Here is a 15,499-nt window from a genome sequence, read left to right on the forward strand (position 1 = left end):
GGTGCACTTTCTCTCTGTCCCACCTTGAGGTCAATATCTCTGATCCACTTCATGACTCGATGAGAAGTCCAAACCAGTGGATCCACATTCTGGTGCTCGCACTGTATCCGGCGAGCCTGCAGTGCCTGCAAGCCATTCAAACAGTAAAAATATTTACCTCCTGCTCAAGGACACCCAATCGCGTTCATCGCTGACACTGTCCCCCCCTTACCTCCTTGTCGAAATGAAGCAGGTGCAGCAGTTCGATGCCCAGCAGCAAGCTGACCTGGTGGAACTTCTTGGTGATGTTGAGGTGACGTTCAAGGTCGCGGCGTGTCAGGGAGTTCAGCATGCGCCCGTCTACCAAGTGAGTGTGAAAGGCCTGGGAGTACTGGGGCAAGCCCACGTCACTTAACCAGGCCTTGGCAACCCAGTGGTGGTCCATATCTGCAGCCTTGGACAGCCTGCAGACACACAGCAGCCATTCCTTAAAGGGTCACTTCACCTAAGAAATCTAATTTTGATATCTTGGCATGAGGATAGTTAGATATTTCAGCCAACCTGTGGCGTGACTTTGGTAAGATTGATAATTTTGTACAGTTATTCATAGTTTCTAGATGTTAAAAGCTACTGACTGACTAGCACCACAGTGCGGTTAATGTTCTTTCATACTGACCACAGGATCAATGATTCTGAATTAGGTGACCCTGGGAATTTTCTCCCAGTGCCATCATAAGGTTATGCTAAAGTTAGCGCCGAACAATCGCAGGTCATAGTCCATAGTTTTTATACTATTCTATTCAGAGAGTCTGTAAATGTTTCAAACGAAAGAAACGTTGGTTTGTAGAATCACATGAGAGAAAACTTCCTATTATTAAGTTCTCACAGGACGTCAATTAATGTGTTTTGTCCAATACACTCCTTATTTAACTTGCTTACTCACAATGTCCGTCAACACACTTTCGGACTATGTTTATTATTATGACTTGGGTAAGGGGATGAATTTATTACAACTTTTGTCTCTATTTAAAATCTGTGTTATGACCTATAAGACGTTACTGAACCACACTGCATTGTGTGAATGTATTTCCTATAAATCGCCACCAGATGGCCCTCTTAAACTACCATTATACACCGATCAGGCATAACATTATGACCACTTTCCTAATATTAGAGAACGGACATGGGCCTTCTGAGGGTGTCCTGTGGTGTCTGGTAACAGGATGTTGATAGTGGGGGCCTCTGGGTCCTATGGGTTGAGGGGAGGGGCCTCTGTGGATCATCCCACAGATACTTGATCAGTTTGGGATCTAGGGAATTTGGAGGCCAGGTCAACACCTTGTGCTGTTTTTCATGTTTTTTTTAGTTGTTCCTAAACCGTTTTTACGCGTGTGTCTGTGTCAGGCTGCATCCTGCTGGGGATGGCTGCTGCCAACAAGGAGTGTCATTGTTATGGGGTGGGGGTGCCTGGTCTGGTCTGGGTGGGTGCTACATGTCTAAGTAAAATCCACACGAATGAATGCCAGGTCCCAAAGTTTCCCAGCAGAACATTGAATTGTCACACGATGGTCAGTGTTATTTACTTTTCCTGTCAGTGGTTTTAATGTTGTGGCTGATCGGTGTATAATTCTCTGTATTTCTTCCTCACCCTCTACCATTCTCAGCATCTCTGTAATCCTCAATGGCCAGACGTAGTTTTCGACGATGCATTAAACTGCTGACTCCCAACCCCAGCTCCAGGTCTTCATCTGTGAGTCCCAGTAAAACCTGCAAAACATCACAGCGGACCCGTTACAGTTTACTGCAACTAAAGCCCCTCAGTGCAACTGTAGGTGTTTCATAAAGAAATGCCACTGGTTTCACAGTAATAAGTCACAATTATAGATAAAAAAAGTGGTGTGTTTATACATTACCTTGCCACTCTTGACATTTTCCGAGCAGGTGCGGATGTACATGGGCATCGCCATGACGACCTCCAGCCAGGCCTGCACGGTGCCCGCCCTCCACTGGGACATGGGCGTCATCCGGGCCAGCTCCACCTGCTGGAGGCGGTCCAGCTGGTCCTCTGACCCGTCCGACATGCTGAGGCGGGTGGGGCTGGAGAGGCTATCCGAGTCTGGGGTAGGCGGGTGGGCGAGAGGATGGGGTCGGGGGTGGACATATGGGTCGGGTGCGTTTGAGGTCGTGAGTGAAGGCAGGGGGGGTGGCGGTGGGTATAGTGAGTGATGAAAAACACAAAATGTTAGCGGGCCTGCAATTAAAAACGGTTTGATATAAAAAAAATAAAATCAGCTCAGAGATGGGAGAGAGCAAACAACATCCTAAGCTTTTGGCCCGGTGACAAGTCGCGCAGTGTTTGCCAGAGAGGCTATAAACAAAGTTACAGCTTTTATAAACAAGCTCCACACTTAGGAAGTCCATTAAATCAGCAGCTGTTTGAGCTGATGAATTAACATAACTCATTTGTCTAAATTAGCCTGCAGAAATGAAAAACATGCAATTAGAAAACGCATCACATCTACCTCACATTATTATAATTTATTGTGGGTAAACTCTGCCTTGAAATTGTAAGGCCTGCTACTAGTGCTCCCCTGAATGATTCCCTGCAGCCTTGCAATGCTTACATGTCACGTCACTGGGTGGATCCAAATATTTCCTGTTTACTTTTTTCTTAATATTTCATATCCGGAGGAGCAATCAGGCCACAAAACTGCTGGCCAAGAAATATGATTCACTCCAACATATTTGAGAAGCATTTCACTGTCTCCACCAGCAGGGGGCAGCCTAGCAACAGTTTTGTTCTGTTAAAACTACCCTCAGAAAACCTGTTTTAGTTTGAGGACAAATTGACATACCTTAGAGCCACCGGTTTCATCTAAATCTGTCTGAAAACCTCTACAGCCCTCAGAACGCAGCTGTGCTCTTAGGATTCCCCGCTGCAGCCATCAAGGCTAAAACTGTAAAACTGTAACCAGGAACTTAATGAGCCTTGGATAAAAAAAAAAGCATCAGAGCCGAATCTTTGTCCTTCTTGTTTGTTGCCACACTCTGAGGCGATCAATTTTATTATTTCAGTGGGAAAATAAAGACTTAACGGTGCTCTCTAACCTGAATCATTCACTTTGAAATTTTTGCCCGGAGGCTGTGATTTTTCAAGCAGGAGGAAAGCTAAATCAACAGGTTGTTATTATTTTTTCGTCTCGTCTCGAGCAAACGTCAAATTGAGGCCATTTACGTTTTGGCGTTCACTCCGGCAGAGATTCAGGGCTGGATGACAGGGTCAGAATAAACACATTCCTATTTTTTCCTCATCTTTGCACGTCGAGCTGGATGCTTGTGTGTGCCCTCCTGAGAGCAATGCAATCAGCCGACGGCACACTTCTGAGATTTCGTTTTTGGAGAGAATTCACATTGAGCTGAATAAATTTGCTCCTTGGCCAGAAAGGCACTCTTGTCTACATATGAGGTTTGTTTTTCACTCCGAAGAGAGTCCGAGTCAAAGAGACCAGACTTAAGGGAGAGTACATCCTGCAGCTATAGGGTCATATTGCTGCGAAAAGGTTTGTTTCTTTTATCTGAGGACATGTTAACACCACGATGGATAAGTTTCCGTACATGCGGCACAAGAGGCTGCTTTGTTTAAACCATAAACCCTTCAGTAGCAGGTGTAATGGACCTCATAGCCAGGATGTTTAAGGAACAGTTTGATATTTTGGAAGCGAGATGATTTGCTGTCTTGACCGGATGTTCGATAAGAAGACTTACACTGTGTTTGAGTCTGCTTTGGTGCCAAGTCAACCCAGAGATGACTAAATTAAAGGAATAATTTGATATTGTCTGAAACACACTTACTCACTTTCCTGCCAGGGAATGGACATAGAGATAATGGACTCCTGTAAGTACCTGAGTGTTCACCTGAACAAAAAACTGGACTAGTCTGACCATGCTAGGGCAAATTATAAGAAAGGCCAGAGCAGACTCTACCTGCTAAGGTCACTTAGGTCATTCGGAGTGCAGGGAGCGCTACCGAGGACCTTTTATGACTCTGTGGTATCAATAGCCATCTTCTACGAAATGCTCTGCTGAAGTGGCAGCCTCTCAGCGGCAGGTGAAAAGAGACTAAACCGACTGTTGAAGAAGGCCGGCTCTGATCTGGGCTGCCCTCTTGAGCCTGAGGTGGTGGGAGGCTGATGGCAAAGCTGTCATCGCTCATGAAAAATCAGTCCCCCCCCCCCCCCCCCCCCTCCATGGCGCCATAACGGCACTGGGCAGCGCCTTCAGCAGCCGGCGTTACCACAAGTCCTTCCTTCCTGCTGCCGTGAGTAGACGACATACAGATAACTACTGTTGTTTGATTATCTCATCTCAATAGATGAGAAGACGGAAACCTCACACAGGTCCGTGCGCTTCCAAATATGGAGATGCTAAGCTAACTGTACTTGACTGTAGTTTTGTATTTAGCAGTGATGCATCCAGTCTGGCCTCGTGCTTTCCTAGTCTCTTGTCAGGAAAGCTAGAAAGTGTATTTTTCACAATATGCCACACTATTCATTTACCTGCAAAAATTAAGTGCTCACTGTTGCTAAGCTACTCCATAAATGCCACAAATAGCAAAGTCTAAATGTGATAAATCAAGGTTGAAGTACAAAAACTGCCAGGATGGGACTTCGGTTCACACAAATATTGAAGCACACAAGAAAGAAAAACCATCTGCGGCCCTCAAAAGCATCGTTGTTGTTTTCGGACAGTTGTCATGAGAACTAAACTCCAACTTGAAGAAGTGCTAAACTCCGGGGTCGGTCTGGTGATGTAGTTCGAGAGTTAGACGGCATCTGCAAACACAGCTTGCAACCCAGCACAAGAGATTTTCAAAGCAACTGGAACGGCTGTACCTTGGTCCTAGCGGGTCTGATTGATTGCTTCTCGGGTCGCTTCGCTGTGTTGAGAGTCCGATGGAGGTCAGACAAGAGGGGTCGTGGGTGTTAAAGGTCAAAGGGGTGGGGTCAAATCAAGCAGAACATTATTGACACATATGAGCTCCGTTCCAACAATCTGACATGGCTTCATCTCCCCTCTCTCCTGTTATTTTATTTAAATTTTTTTGTCTTCCCCCCTCCCCTCCCTTCCGACTATCGATTCCAGAATAAATGTTTGCCGCTATGAAGGAGGAGTTAAAAAAATTGGGACAGAGAGGAAAGGAGGCCATTTGGAAGCTTTTGGAAGGCAGTCCTCTCGCAGATGGGACTTGCTGATGTTATAAAAAAAATATATAAAAATGGCAGCACCACCCAAGCTTTAAAGGGACAAATCAGGGTTAGAGGCACACCACGACAAATGAACACGTACACACACATTAACACACGCAGGGAAAGAGAGGACAGCCACGTGGGAATTCAGCGGTATTTATTTTTATTTTAAAATAATCTCATTTAGTTCTTTTTGAGCGTAACTTTGTTGCCATGCCTTTAAAAGTTTGCTACTATCCACTTCTAAAACATCTCAGGGCTTCAAGAATAGAAGTCCTCCACTGAGGCCTACGTCTTTTGACTTTTAAATAAAACTCTTTCTTAATAATAATAATAATAATTAATTTCATTTCTGTCACGTTATCTCATTTACAAAAAAGTAAAATATCTGTGGAACATAAAAAAAACAACAAAAAAACAAAAAAAACAAAACAAAGAGACCGTGGCTCGGGACATAAAGCAATGCAGTGGTTTTCATTTGTCGTTTGGATCATAACTAAAAAAAATACGTCTAGATTTTCTCACTGGATGTTTAATGAAGTAAAGAGCTGTTGTTCTTATACATACAGTTTAATACATGGTGACTTATCTTTGAATTACCTTGGCGATTCAACCCTAAGTCCAATATCTGTGAGCCCAAATGTAGGCTGAGCTAAGGCTTAAATGATAATCTCCCCGACGCTCTTTTGACAAGCGCTGCGGTTTAAAAGCAGCTCCGGTGTAATCTGGGACTCTGCAGTGTTTCAGGTGTGGGCCGACAAATAGTCGGCCGGTGTTAGTTTAATATCGGGGAGAGAAAAGATTTCCTGGGGGGTGGGGGGGGGCTGTGCAGACTCCGACTCAATCCGAAGAAAGGCTGAAAAATAATCCAATGCCTGTTCTTTTGCTTGAAGAAATGCTATTAACCTTTAGCACGGAGTTAATTGCTTTTTTTTTCTAGAACTCTGCAAGCAGAATTCATTTTTTTTGCTGAGTTCACGGGGTCACGGGAGGGAAGGTGTGCGTTTAGCCTGATTAGCATGCTGATTTTGAACCTCCGGCGTCGGCACACGCTAATGTTATAGTGGTTCATTTACCGTCAGCATGTCTTTTAATTGAAGTTCTGGCTATCTGTTGCAGAGGTCTGCAAACAAGGCCTTGACCATCAGCCTAATATCTGACACGGAAGAATAACTGATGTTTACGCTATCACATACTTACGATAATGGCGTTCTTATTTTTGGACCAATTTTTCCCGGAAGAACCCAATGACTGTATATAGTGACCGTAAGATCCTGCAGAAAGGAAATGGCACAAAGCCTTGTGACTAAGCGGAATAATTATTTAAAGATTCAAAGTGTATGTGTGGCTTCTCTTTGAGACTGTGCTGACCTTTAATATTTCTCATCGAATTTTTGCATAAAGAGCCTCGTAGGTTCAGATTAGAACTAAACTATGTGTAGTTTGGGAGCTCTTACACATTAATCAGAGCACTCCACGACTAACGGAGGGTCAAGTTTGCAAATCTAATCACTTCATGAATAAACATCATGATGCAGTATGTGTAACTGACCTCTCTTTTTTTGTTTTTTTTTTGTTTTTTGTTTTTTTAACAGACAGTTTATCACCTTCTCAACAACATACCCAGGGTAAGACGTTCCTGTTAATGTAGGGTTTTGTTCAGCATGCATTTGAGGACTGGGACTACGTGCATGCATGTCACACATAAACCCGATGCATGTACAGCTTCTATCTGAACAGATAGATAGAAAACACGTTTCCTACATTTCCTGTTTGGCTTCATGATGCTGCGGAACAAACACAGAAAGTTCATTCGCATCAGGGAGTGCCTCTGCACAGTTTCGTTTGGCGGCTGAGGGACGCGTCAACCCGAATTTGTGGTGGATCTGGGGAGTCTGCATGTTGCCTACAGGAAACTGTTCTCGTTATGGCAGTGAGGTAAGGGGGGGAGGGTGGACCAAGCAGGACAATAAACAGGGAGGAGTTTGAGTTAAAACGGAGGTGAGAGGAAGGGGAGTACATGTCAAAAATAACAAAAGGCATTCAGGACAAGGAGACATTTACACGCACAAAGTGCACATCAACTGTTGTTATTTACAAGTACAGCAGTCCTTCAAGTTTCCAGTTGAGTGAAAACAAAAAGTCAAAATGTAAAGAACAAGTAAAAGATCCGATGACACAGCCATTTGGGAGGGCAGATACAACAGGACATGTCCACACCGCTGCCGTGTTACACTCTCCACGCTATTTACAGGACTGTACATACATACAGGTGCAATTTGCTCGTTAAGGTTTACACTTCAGCGAAACATGACGCGCCTCCGGCTTCTGACATGGCCTCTGACCATGGGCGACACACACACATACACACACACACATGCACACGCTCTCACGCACACACGTATGCATATGAGAGTACTAGACAGGCACACACATTATTATATCTGCACGCACAAGCATCCTCTCACACAAGCGCACTTCAACGTTTTCTTCTGATAATTGCCACACGGGCTCCACCAGGTGGTTCACTCGGACCTGTGTGCTTTACCAGTCTGCATCCTCCTCTATGTAATAATCAGGTGTTGAAGTACCATCAAACAAACCGGGGTCGAGGGACTTGCGTTGCTTTCCCCGCGCGAAGACACGCGACAGAGAGCCCAGCCCGATCTTTTCTTTCTTCTTCTTACGCTTCGCCTCCTCCAGATCTTCTAGGGACTGGAGGAAGAAAGAGGGAGAGAGAGAAAACACAGGGAAGTCAAAGATGAAGAGTCGGGCAAGGGAATAAAGAGAGACGCACGAGCAGAGAAGTCAGTGGAGGGGTGCAGAGTGGGCGATAAAGACCAGAAAAGACACAGATCACAACACAGAGAGGAAGTGACTCTTGACATGCTGCCAGGCATGCACTTGTTCACCAACCACAACCGGGTTTCACATCAATTCAAGTCATTTCTGCAGAGTGAGTACACACAACAGACTGCGAAGGGCAAACATGGATTCAGCCAGAACGATGGTGGAAGGAAACGACAGCGGCCGGGCGGCAGGACAGCCCGGCAGGACAGCCCGGCAGTCTCTACAGAGGGGGGTGGTTACTGGGGAGGGTGCTGTGGTGGGCAGCTCTTACGTTGCAGAGGGAGTGCGTCCGATGGCGCGGCGAGTTGATGTCGCTGGGTGTGGACGACCGGTCTCCCTCCAAGGCAGAGGCGTCGGAGATGATGGAGGGCTGACGCGAGTGGCACGGGCTCACCCGCACGGCAGCCACTAAACGGGATGAGAGGGAAAAGTGAAAAGGCTTGCGTCTTTCTTTTTCTTTCTTGGGGGTTCCTCAGGCTCTGAAACTACTGTACAGGTAGTAGCGGATTCTTCTCAATAATAATTGTACCCCCCCCACTCCCCTCCTCCCCCTTCCCCTAAATAAAAATGTCTTTTAAAAAGTCTGTGACCAAAAGCCTGAAATTATTTGCAATCATCTGCAGTTGCTAGGCAACAGTGAAAACAGCTTCATAGAGGTTGAGGGAGTGTGTGCCTGTACCAGCGAGGCTCATACATACAGTGCAACCAATTGCATAGCAATTTGGGGATCGTGACTGTTCACACGTTCACCCGTCTTTGGCTGCGTCTTTCTCTAGAAGTCCCCAATTAGTCTGCAGCCTGAGGTAGGACGTAGCTGCCCTTTAAAACAACCTCTGGAAGGACTGAGATAGACTCTGGTGGCTACAAGACTAATTTGTCATTTTTAGGGTAGTAAGAGGTGCCCAGTTCTCTACTTTTGATATTTGCAGTTTATTATTTTTTATCAAAGTTTAGGATGTATATGCATTTTTTTCCATAATAAGAGTTTTGAATAATAATATATTTTAGATATCTGTGAATTATTTGGACTTTCTACGTTGCTCAGATAATTTTGCTGCACGTCCTACCAACCGTGTGTGCAGACATTCACACCTGAACCAAACTGAATCAACAGGCCCTGCATTTCACAGGATTTTTCGCCAACTCCTCGCAGTTTTGTCAAAGCACGAGGAGCGCTACGCGGCTCTATTTTCTATCTGCAAGGGGGACCAATTTCAGAGTGGTGGAGCTGGAGGAAACACTTGTTTGCATTTCAAATGTGCAATGCATTTCAGCTGCAAATGTTTGTGTGGTAGGGTGAGTGTTGAGACAGGAGATGCTATTTTCTCCTCTTTGTCCTGGGGGTGGGGATATGTCAGTTAAATTGTGCGGCTACAATGGTAAATGTTGCAAAGGGCCGGTAAAGTAGAAACAGGGGCGAAGAAGATAAAAATTCATGTGAGAAAAAGTTAACAAGACAAAACAAGTTATTACACCAACGGATCCTTAGCCATCGAGGAAACCTTTGTGTGCAGCAGAGACAAATGGAAGCTGGCAAAAAAGCCAAAAAATATCTCCACTTTAGCTGTGACAGAAAGCGCATGACATGTCACAACTGGAACATCATCAGTGGTCATACTGAGCAGATGGCAGGAGTGGATGTGTGTGAAGCCGGAGCATGCACAAGGGGGGGTGAGGTCACTGATGTGGGTCAGTCCACGTACGGGATGAGGGCGTTATCTGTGCTCGCGCCGGCCTACCTTGTCTGTCGGTGGGATGCCCCGAGTGGACATAGAGGGTCTGCTGACTCTGCCTGATCGCGGCGGTCAGGGGGAGATCGGCCTGCATCACCCACTCCTGGTTGTTGCCGTTGACGACCGCCTCCGTCGGCATGGCCAGCGAGTGGCGCTTGGGCACGTCCTTGGTCAGGGTGGCTAGCGACTGCTTGGCCTTGAGGAGGCAGACGGAAACAGATGCAATCAGTCAAGAGAGCGAGCCACGGGCAACAATCACGCAAGAACTCTTCATATCCCCATCACTTGTTTTTGAGTGAGCTGTTTTTCTATTGTATTTTTACATATGTTCCGTGTGTGTGTGCACAAGCTAAACTATGTGTCTCTGAGTGCATGCAGATATGCCAGTTCTCCCCTGGGCTGCTCACGTGGCGCTTGTCTCATGAAAAATGCAGCTGTAATCTTGTTCTCCTTTTGTTGTGTGTGAAAAGTCTCGCTGGTGCTCCTGAGAGCACCGACAAGAAAGTGGACTGAATATCTGGAGGAGGTGTTTTCTGTTTGTTGCCACGGGGGTGACAGCCGGGGGAGGGGGCTGGTGGAGTGTAGAAATGGGAAAAAGAAAAAAAAAACTTTAAACAAGCTTTTGCTGCAACTTTGATGAAAGCATTTGCTCTGAGGTGCAACAATGAGCTGCTCGGAAGACGTGTGTGTTTATTTTGAGTCAATATAAAAGTGGTTTCTCTCTTTTTGTGCCTGTGTTTTCTGATTAGCGCCGCCGTGTCGCGTGTCGTGCAAATGCCGAAAACCGTGTTATTGTGCGGATCTTCTTATCATCGTGCCAGGCGACGGCAGGCTGCGAATTAGCAGCACAATCAGCTTCACCGCAATCATCTCTACCTACCAGCAGTCGAACGATTATCAATCACAGTCTGACATGCAAAACAGAACACAATCAAAAAAATCTCCGCGGTAATCATTAGTTGTCAGAATATTGAAGTTTTTCCACGAGCGTTCCAGCATACAATTAAACCTCAAACACATTCAGATCAATCACAGAAGGGGAGGGGAGTGGGGGTGTTGGGATCTCCGGGATCAGACAGGGTGGGCTGCTGGGTGATTAGTCAAAAAAACGTGCATCTGAGGAGGAGGGGCTTTCCAAAACGGCAATTAGGTCACAACACGCTGGAGAGATTTCCAAGGAGCAGGAGGGGCAAGAAAGGTCAAACTTTAAAGTCACGGGGCCCATCTTACCGCCATTAACCTAGGAGAGTAGTCTCTGTCCACAAGATGCTCAAACACCCGGAACTCCATTCTCTGATTGACACAGTTACTCATCTGGGGGGGTTGGAGACATGAGGGATGGCTATACTGTATAATCAAAGGCTTTCTGTGTTTTCATTATGTAATCAAACATGTGATATTTGTATCTCTACTGAATGAACTCCTACGGTACTGCTAATGTAGTTTCAACAACAGACCACAATGCACTGAGCCTCCTTTCTCTCTGTCATTTAAGCCTTTTTATCGATGATCACATTGTACACGTAAGACTCAAGAGGGTCTCCCCGTCTGTCTCACCATGGCCAGCTCAGCCTCCAGCTCCTTGATGCGGTTCTCCTTGAGGTCGAGCTGGGAGCGCAGCATCCCCGTGTGCTCCGTGGCTTCCTTGGTCTGCCGCCGCAGGTCCCACTTCTCTCTCTCCAGGAGGTCTTTCTCCTTGGCCAGCGCCTTCACTGCATCCTCGCTCTCCTAGCAGACACACACATCCTGATGGATCGGTTCACATATAGAGCACAGCTAAACAGAGTGAGTCCAGCACGCAGAGCAGGCGGCACTGTTGCTGTCTTTACAAAACAGAATGTGTATTTTTGCAGTCAAGACAAATGTCTGATTGGTAGTATCCTCAATCATTTAAGCCACGTGTGCAGTCTGGTCTTTATATGTGGGTATGTTAATGCAAGCAAGGCCTATAAAACATTCACATCACATGTCCTCTCCAAGTTGAGGACCCAGTCCTGTTTTATTTGCTTGTGTTAAGGCTTAGGCAAAAGCTGGGTTTGCAAAGGAGTCATTTTCTGGTGCAAGCGCTATACAGCAAGCGCACGAGTGCCGTACTTTTCTGTGCTGCTCATAGTTGCGTATGAAGTCACGGAGCTGCTCCTCCCGGCTCTCCAGCGTGGCGTAAAGCTGCTGCATCTGGTTCACCAGGTCGGCCTTCTCCGCCTTCAGCCGCTTACGGTCCGACTTCATGGCTGCAGGAAAGGAGAGAATATAAAGAGAGGGAAGGCAGAGGGCGTTAGTTGTCAACAGAGACATCTATTTGTGCGAACACCGATGAGCCACAACATTAAAACCACTGACAGGAGAAGTAAATAACATTCACCATCTTGTGACAATACAATGTTCTGCTGGGAAACTTTTGGAACTGGCATTCATGTGGATGTTACTTAGACATGTCTAGACGAGGCCAGGCACCCCCCACCCCATAGCAATTACACTCCTTGATGGCAGCAGCCATCCCCAGCAGGATGCAGCCTGACACAGGCACACACACAAAAACGCTTTAGGAACAACTCAAAAAAACATGAAGAACAGCACAAGGTGTTGACCTGGCCTCCAAATTCACTAGATCCCAAACTGATCAAGTATCTGTGGGATGATGGAGATGTTAAAATGTATTAAACAGCGTCAAAATACCAGCAAAGCATTAAGTCAGCCGCCGCTGTCCACCAGTTCACCAGTCCACACTGCACTGGTTCCTTTATGCATAATAACTAGGTTATTAAATGTTTAAGTAAAGCCATTAAATTCACCTGCTGGTCTAATGTGGCGTGACGGCATGTAGATAAAGAGGTGAATCACTCGTGAACCCTTCTGTCAGTCTTCTCTCTCTCTCTCTCTCTCTCTCTCTCTATCTGCTGCTGGCTTCGTTAGAGGCTGAGTCTCTCTTTTCATCTATCTCTCTGCCACTCTCTCTCTTTCTAATCCTCTGGCGCCTCACCCACGCATCATGATGAAGAATATGGTTCATAGTGGTTATTCAGAGGAGCTCTAATTTTCTCAAAGACAACATCTCATTTTTCTCTCTCCTGCATCTGCATCCTCTTCTGCGGCTTCTTTTCCCCTGATATTCTCTACCTCTTAATGCAAGGTTGTGCATTATTAATGCAAGACATTTCTTAAAATCTAAGTTTCCCTCCAGCTACCCTTCAAGACAAACACTTATTTATATTTTATGTATTCACGCCGTGTCTGCCCATCTTTTGTCTTCTTCTCTCTGACATCTGTTTCCTTACAGCACGGCAGCTCTGGATATTTCCAAACATCACACAGTTCTCCGTTTCCCCCTCGACTCTTGTTATCACGCGTTCACCTTTCTTTTTCTTCACTCTTTTCTTACTGCCAAGCCAGCTGTGTGTCATTAATTAACTTATATAACAGCCTGGATAATGGCGTGACATTCGCAAGTTGCGTCTGGGGAGGCGAGTGGAAAGGGAGCGTAGCACTACAAGGACAAATTCACCCTCTCGTTTCTTCTCTTTTTTTTTTTTTTTTCATATCTCTCCCTTTGGACTCGCCGAGCCAGAGGGATGCGAAGACCACACTGGCTGGCGAATGAAGACGAAAAAAAAACATCCCTCACTGACCGAGAGAAACAGGAAACCTCTCGGCACCTGCCTCAGGAAGTGAAATCAAAGCCGTCTTTCAGATGAGCCAAAAACACTGCCGCCGCCTCACATCCTGCACCTGTGACCGCTTGGCAGCAGCAACCCTCCTGGTGTTGGGGGCAAGAAAGAGGCTCGCTGTGACTCTGTTAAAGGACCCATTCATGGGTGCAAATCACGTTAGCACATACCAAATTTATAACCTGGGTATGAACACTTTTAATGAACAACGGACGGTCCTGGGCCTCAACCCTTTTGACTTGCACTGGAAAATGTAAGAGAGACGACAAAGCGCCAACATGTCTCTTCCTGCTGACAGCTATATTAATGACTAACATACTCTGTGGCTCGGCCCAAGCCCTCGAGAATTAATGCAAGATGAAACAAACAGAGAACCACCTGGGAACCACGCCGAGCCGGAGGAGGATGAAGACATAGAGAGGAAGCATTTTATATAGCATGTATCTGCGCACTCCGAAAGTCTTTACCGGTGAAAATGCTTCTACTTTCTACGTCGTACATGAATTTAAGAATTTAGCAGGACTCCACAGGTTTCTTCAAACCTCCCACCATTCGCCTCTTGTGAGGTCAGAACAGTTTGTCTTCAAGTGCATCCAGTAAATTTTTTTTCGAGGGTGAGGGGGGACAGTCCGACATCCTGTGAGTTGATTCAGTGCAGGCAGGTGTCCAGAGAAGAGTCAGACTTCAGTATTTCCTCCACCATGTTTCATTATTGTACACTGCTGAATCATCCTGTCTCCCGTTTGCCTCCTTACGCACAGTATATATGGTTTCATTATTGCCACAAATCTCCAACCGTGATATATCAGTCTTGGCCCACCCCGAGCGTTCGGCCTTGTTTTCCCTCCTGACAAGTGGATTAGAGGAGTTAGTCATCCTCTCAGACCACGTCAGCATTCTTTGGACGGGCCATTTGTTGACCGTTCTACATTTAGAAGATACTTTGTTGTCCTTTTTATGCCCCCAAGGTGAATTGTTGCCCCTCCGTTTGTACACAGATATGCTCGGAGCAGTGTGCATCTGCATGCAGCACCTGGGTGGATTAGGTGCCTTGCTCAAGGGCAGTCCAGCCATGGATATCAAGAGGAAAGCACTGCTTATTCACACCACCAGTTTCATGCTCACCTCTCAAACCACTAGGCCACAGCTGCCCCATTTCCGTTTCCGTGCTGAAGTTGCTTGTCTATCTCTCAGTCAACAAAGACTTAATTATTGACTTCCTCATGATATGATCACTGTCGATTCTCATAATCGTAATTTGGATGAAACTGATCTAGTTTCCTCAAAGTATTTTGAATACCATGCATGCCCCCTTAAAAACATTCAGTCTATACATGGTGAGACATTGAAGAAGCACCATTTTGCAGTCAATAGCAACTTTCATTTAAGTCTAAACCAATCATAAGAACTGCCACAAAAAAAAAACCACTGGACTCCCCCCGCCCTCAGGTCCCTCTGCCTTTGCTGAGTGAGCAGTATTCTGCACCACCTTTTCTCCCTGCGTCCATCCGGCAGGCGTTACGGGGCCTTCAAAGCAAAGACAGTATAAAAATGGATGGTGGAACAGCTCCTCAAAAGGAGCCAAAGCAAGTGGAACTCCCCCTGGTGGCTGGCTGCAGTATAGGTCATAAGCTCCACTTCATCCATGTTAGCGGATGGGACATGCGCCAAACTTAAAACACTAAAATACACGTCAAATAATTATTTTTGAAGGATTTTTTTCAAGGTTTCTGTCATTCTATGTAGTTAATTTAATGTTGATGCATGTTAAAGTGACAATTTTGGGGATAAGTTTAGTTTTAGTTATTTGCTGCTATAGAAACAGGGTGTGACATAATGGCGACTACCAGTTGCCATGCCGAGTGCTCCTGTGGGACCATGAGAGAAATTTTTAAAAACAAGTACAGTGTATAATCCAACATCTCCTTGTAACTGGTGGAGGTAGAGCAGAGCGTAGTATTAATTAAACAAAAACACAAGCGAGTCTGGCTCCAAACTCACAAGATGATGCAGTCCGTATCCCCAG

The 15,499-nt window shown here is 45.8% G+C and overlaps 1 protein-coding gene across 1 annotated transcript in view; it reads right to left on the reverse strand.

Moving 5' to 3' along the window:
- Positions 1-6,142: 6,142 nt before the first annotated feature.
- Positions 6,143-15,499, reverse strand: part of kazna (kazrin, periplakin interacting protein a) — a gene marked incomplete at its 5' end in the record, with an annotated part of 199,690 nt that continues 190,333 nt past the window's right edge. The window contains 5 exons of the mRNA XM_084554155.1: positions 6,143-7,940; positions 8,347-8,483; positions 9,815-10,004; positions 11,366-11,536; positions 11,903-12,039. Of these exons, the coding sequence (XP_084410281.1) occupies positions 7,770-7,940; positions 8,347-8,483; positions 9,815-10,004; positions 11,366-11,536; positions 11,903-12,039 (806 nt within the window). The 3' untranslated portion in view covers positions 6,143-7,769. The remainder of the gene's footprint in view (positions 7,941-8,346; positions 8,484-9,814; positions 10,005-11,365; positions 11,537-11,902; positions 12,040-15,499) is intronic.

The sequence above is a fragment of the Chelon labrosus genome (assembly GCF_963514085.1).
Source record: "Chelon labrosus genome assembly, chromosome: 10".
NCBI classification, from domain to species: Eukaryota; Metazoa; Chordata; class Actinopteri; order Mugiliformes; family Mugilidae; genus Chelon; species Chelon labrosus.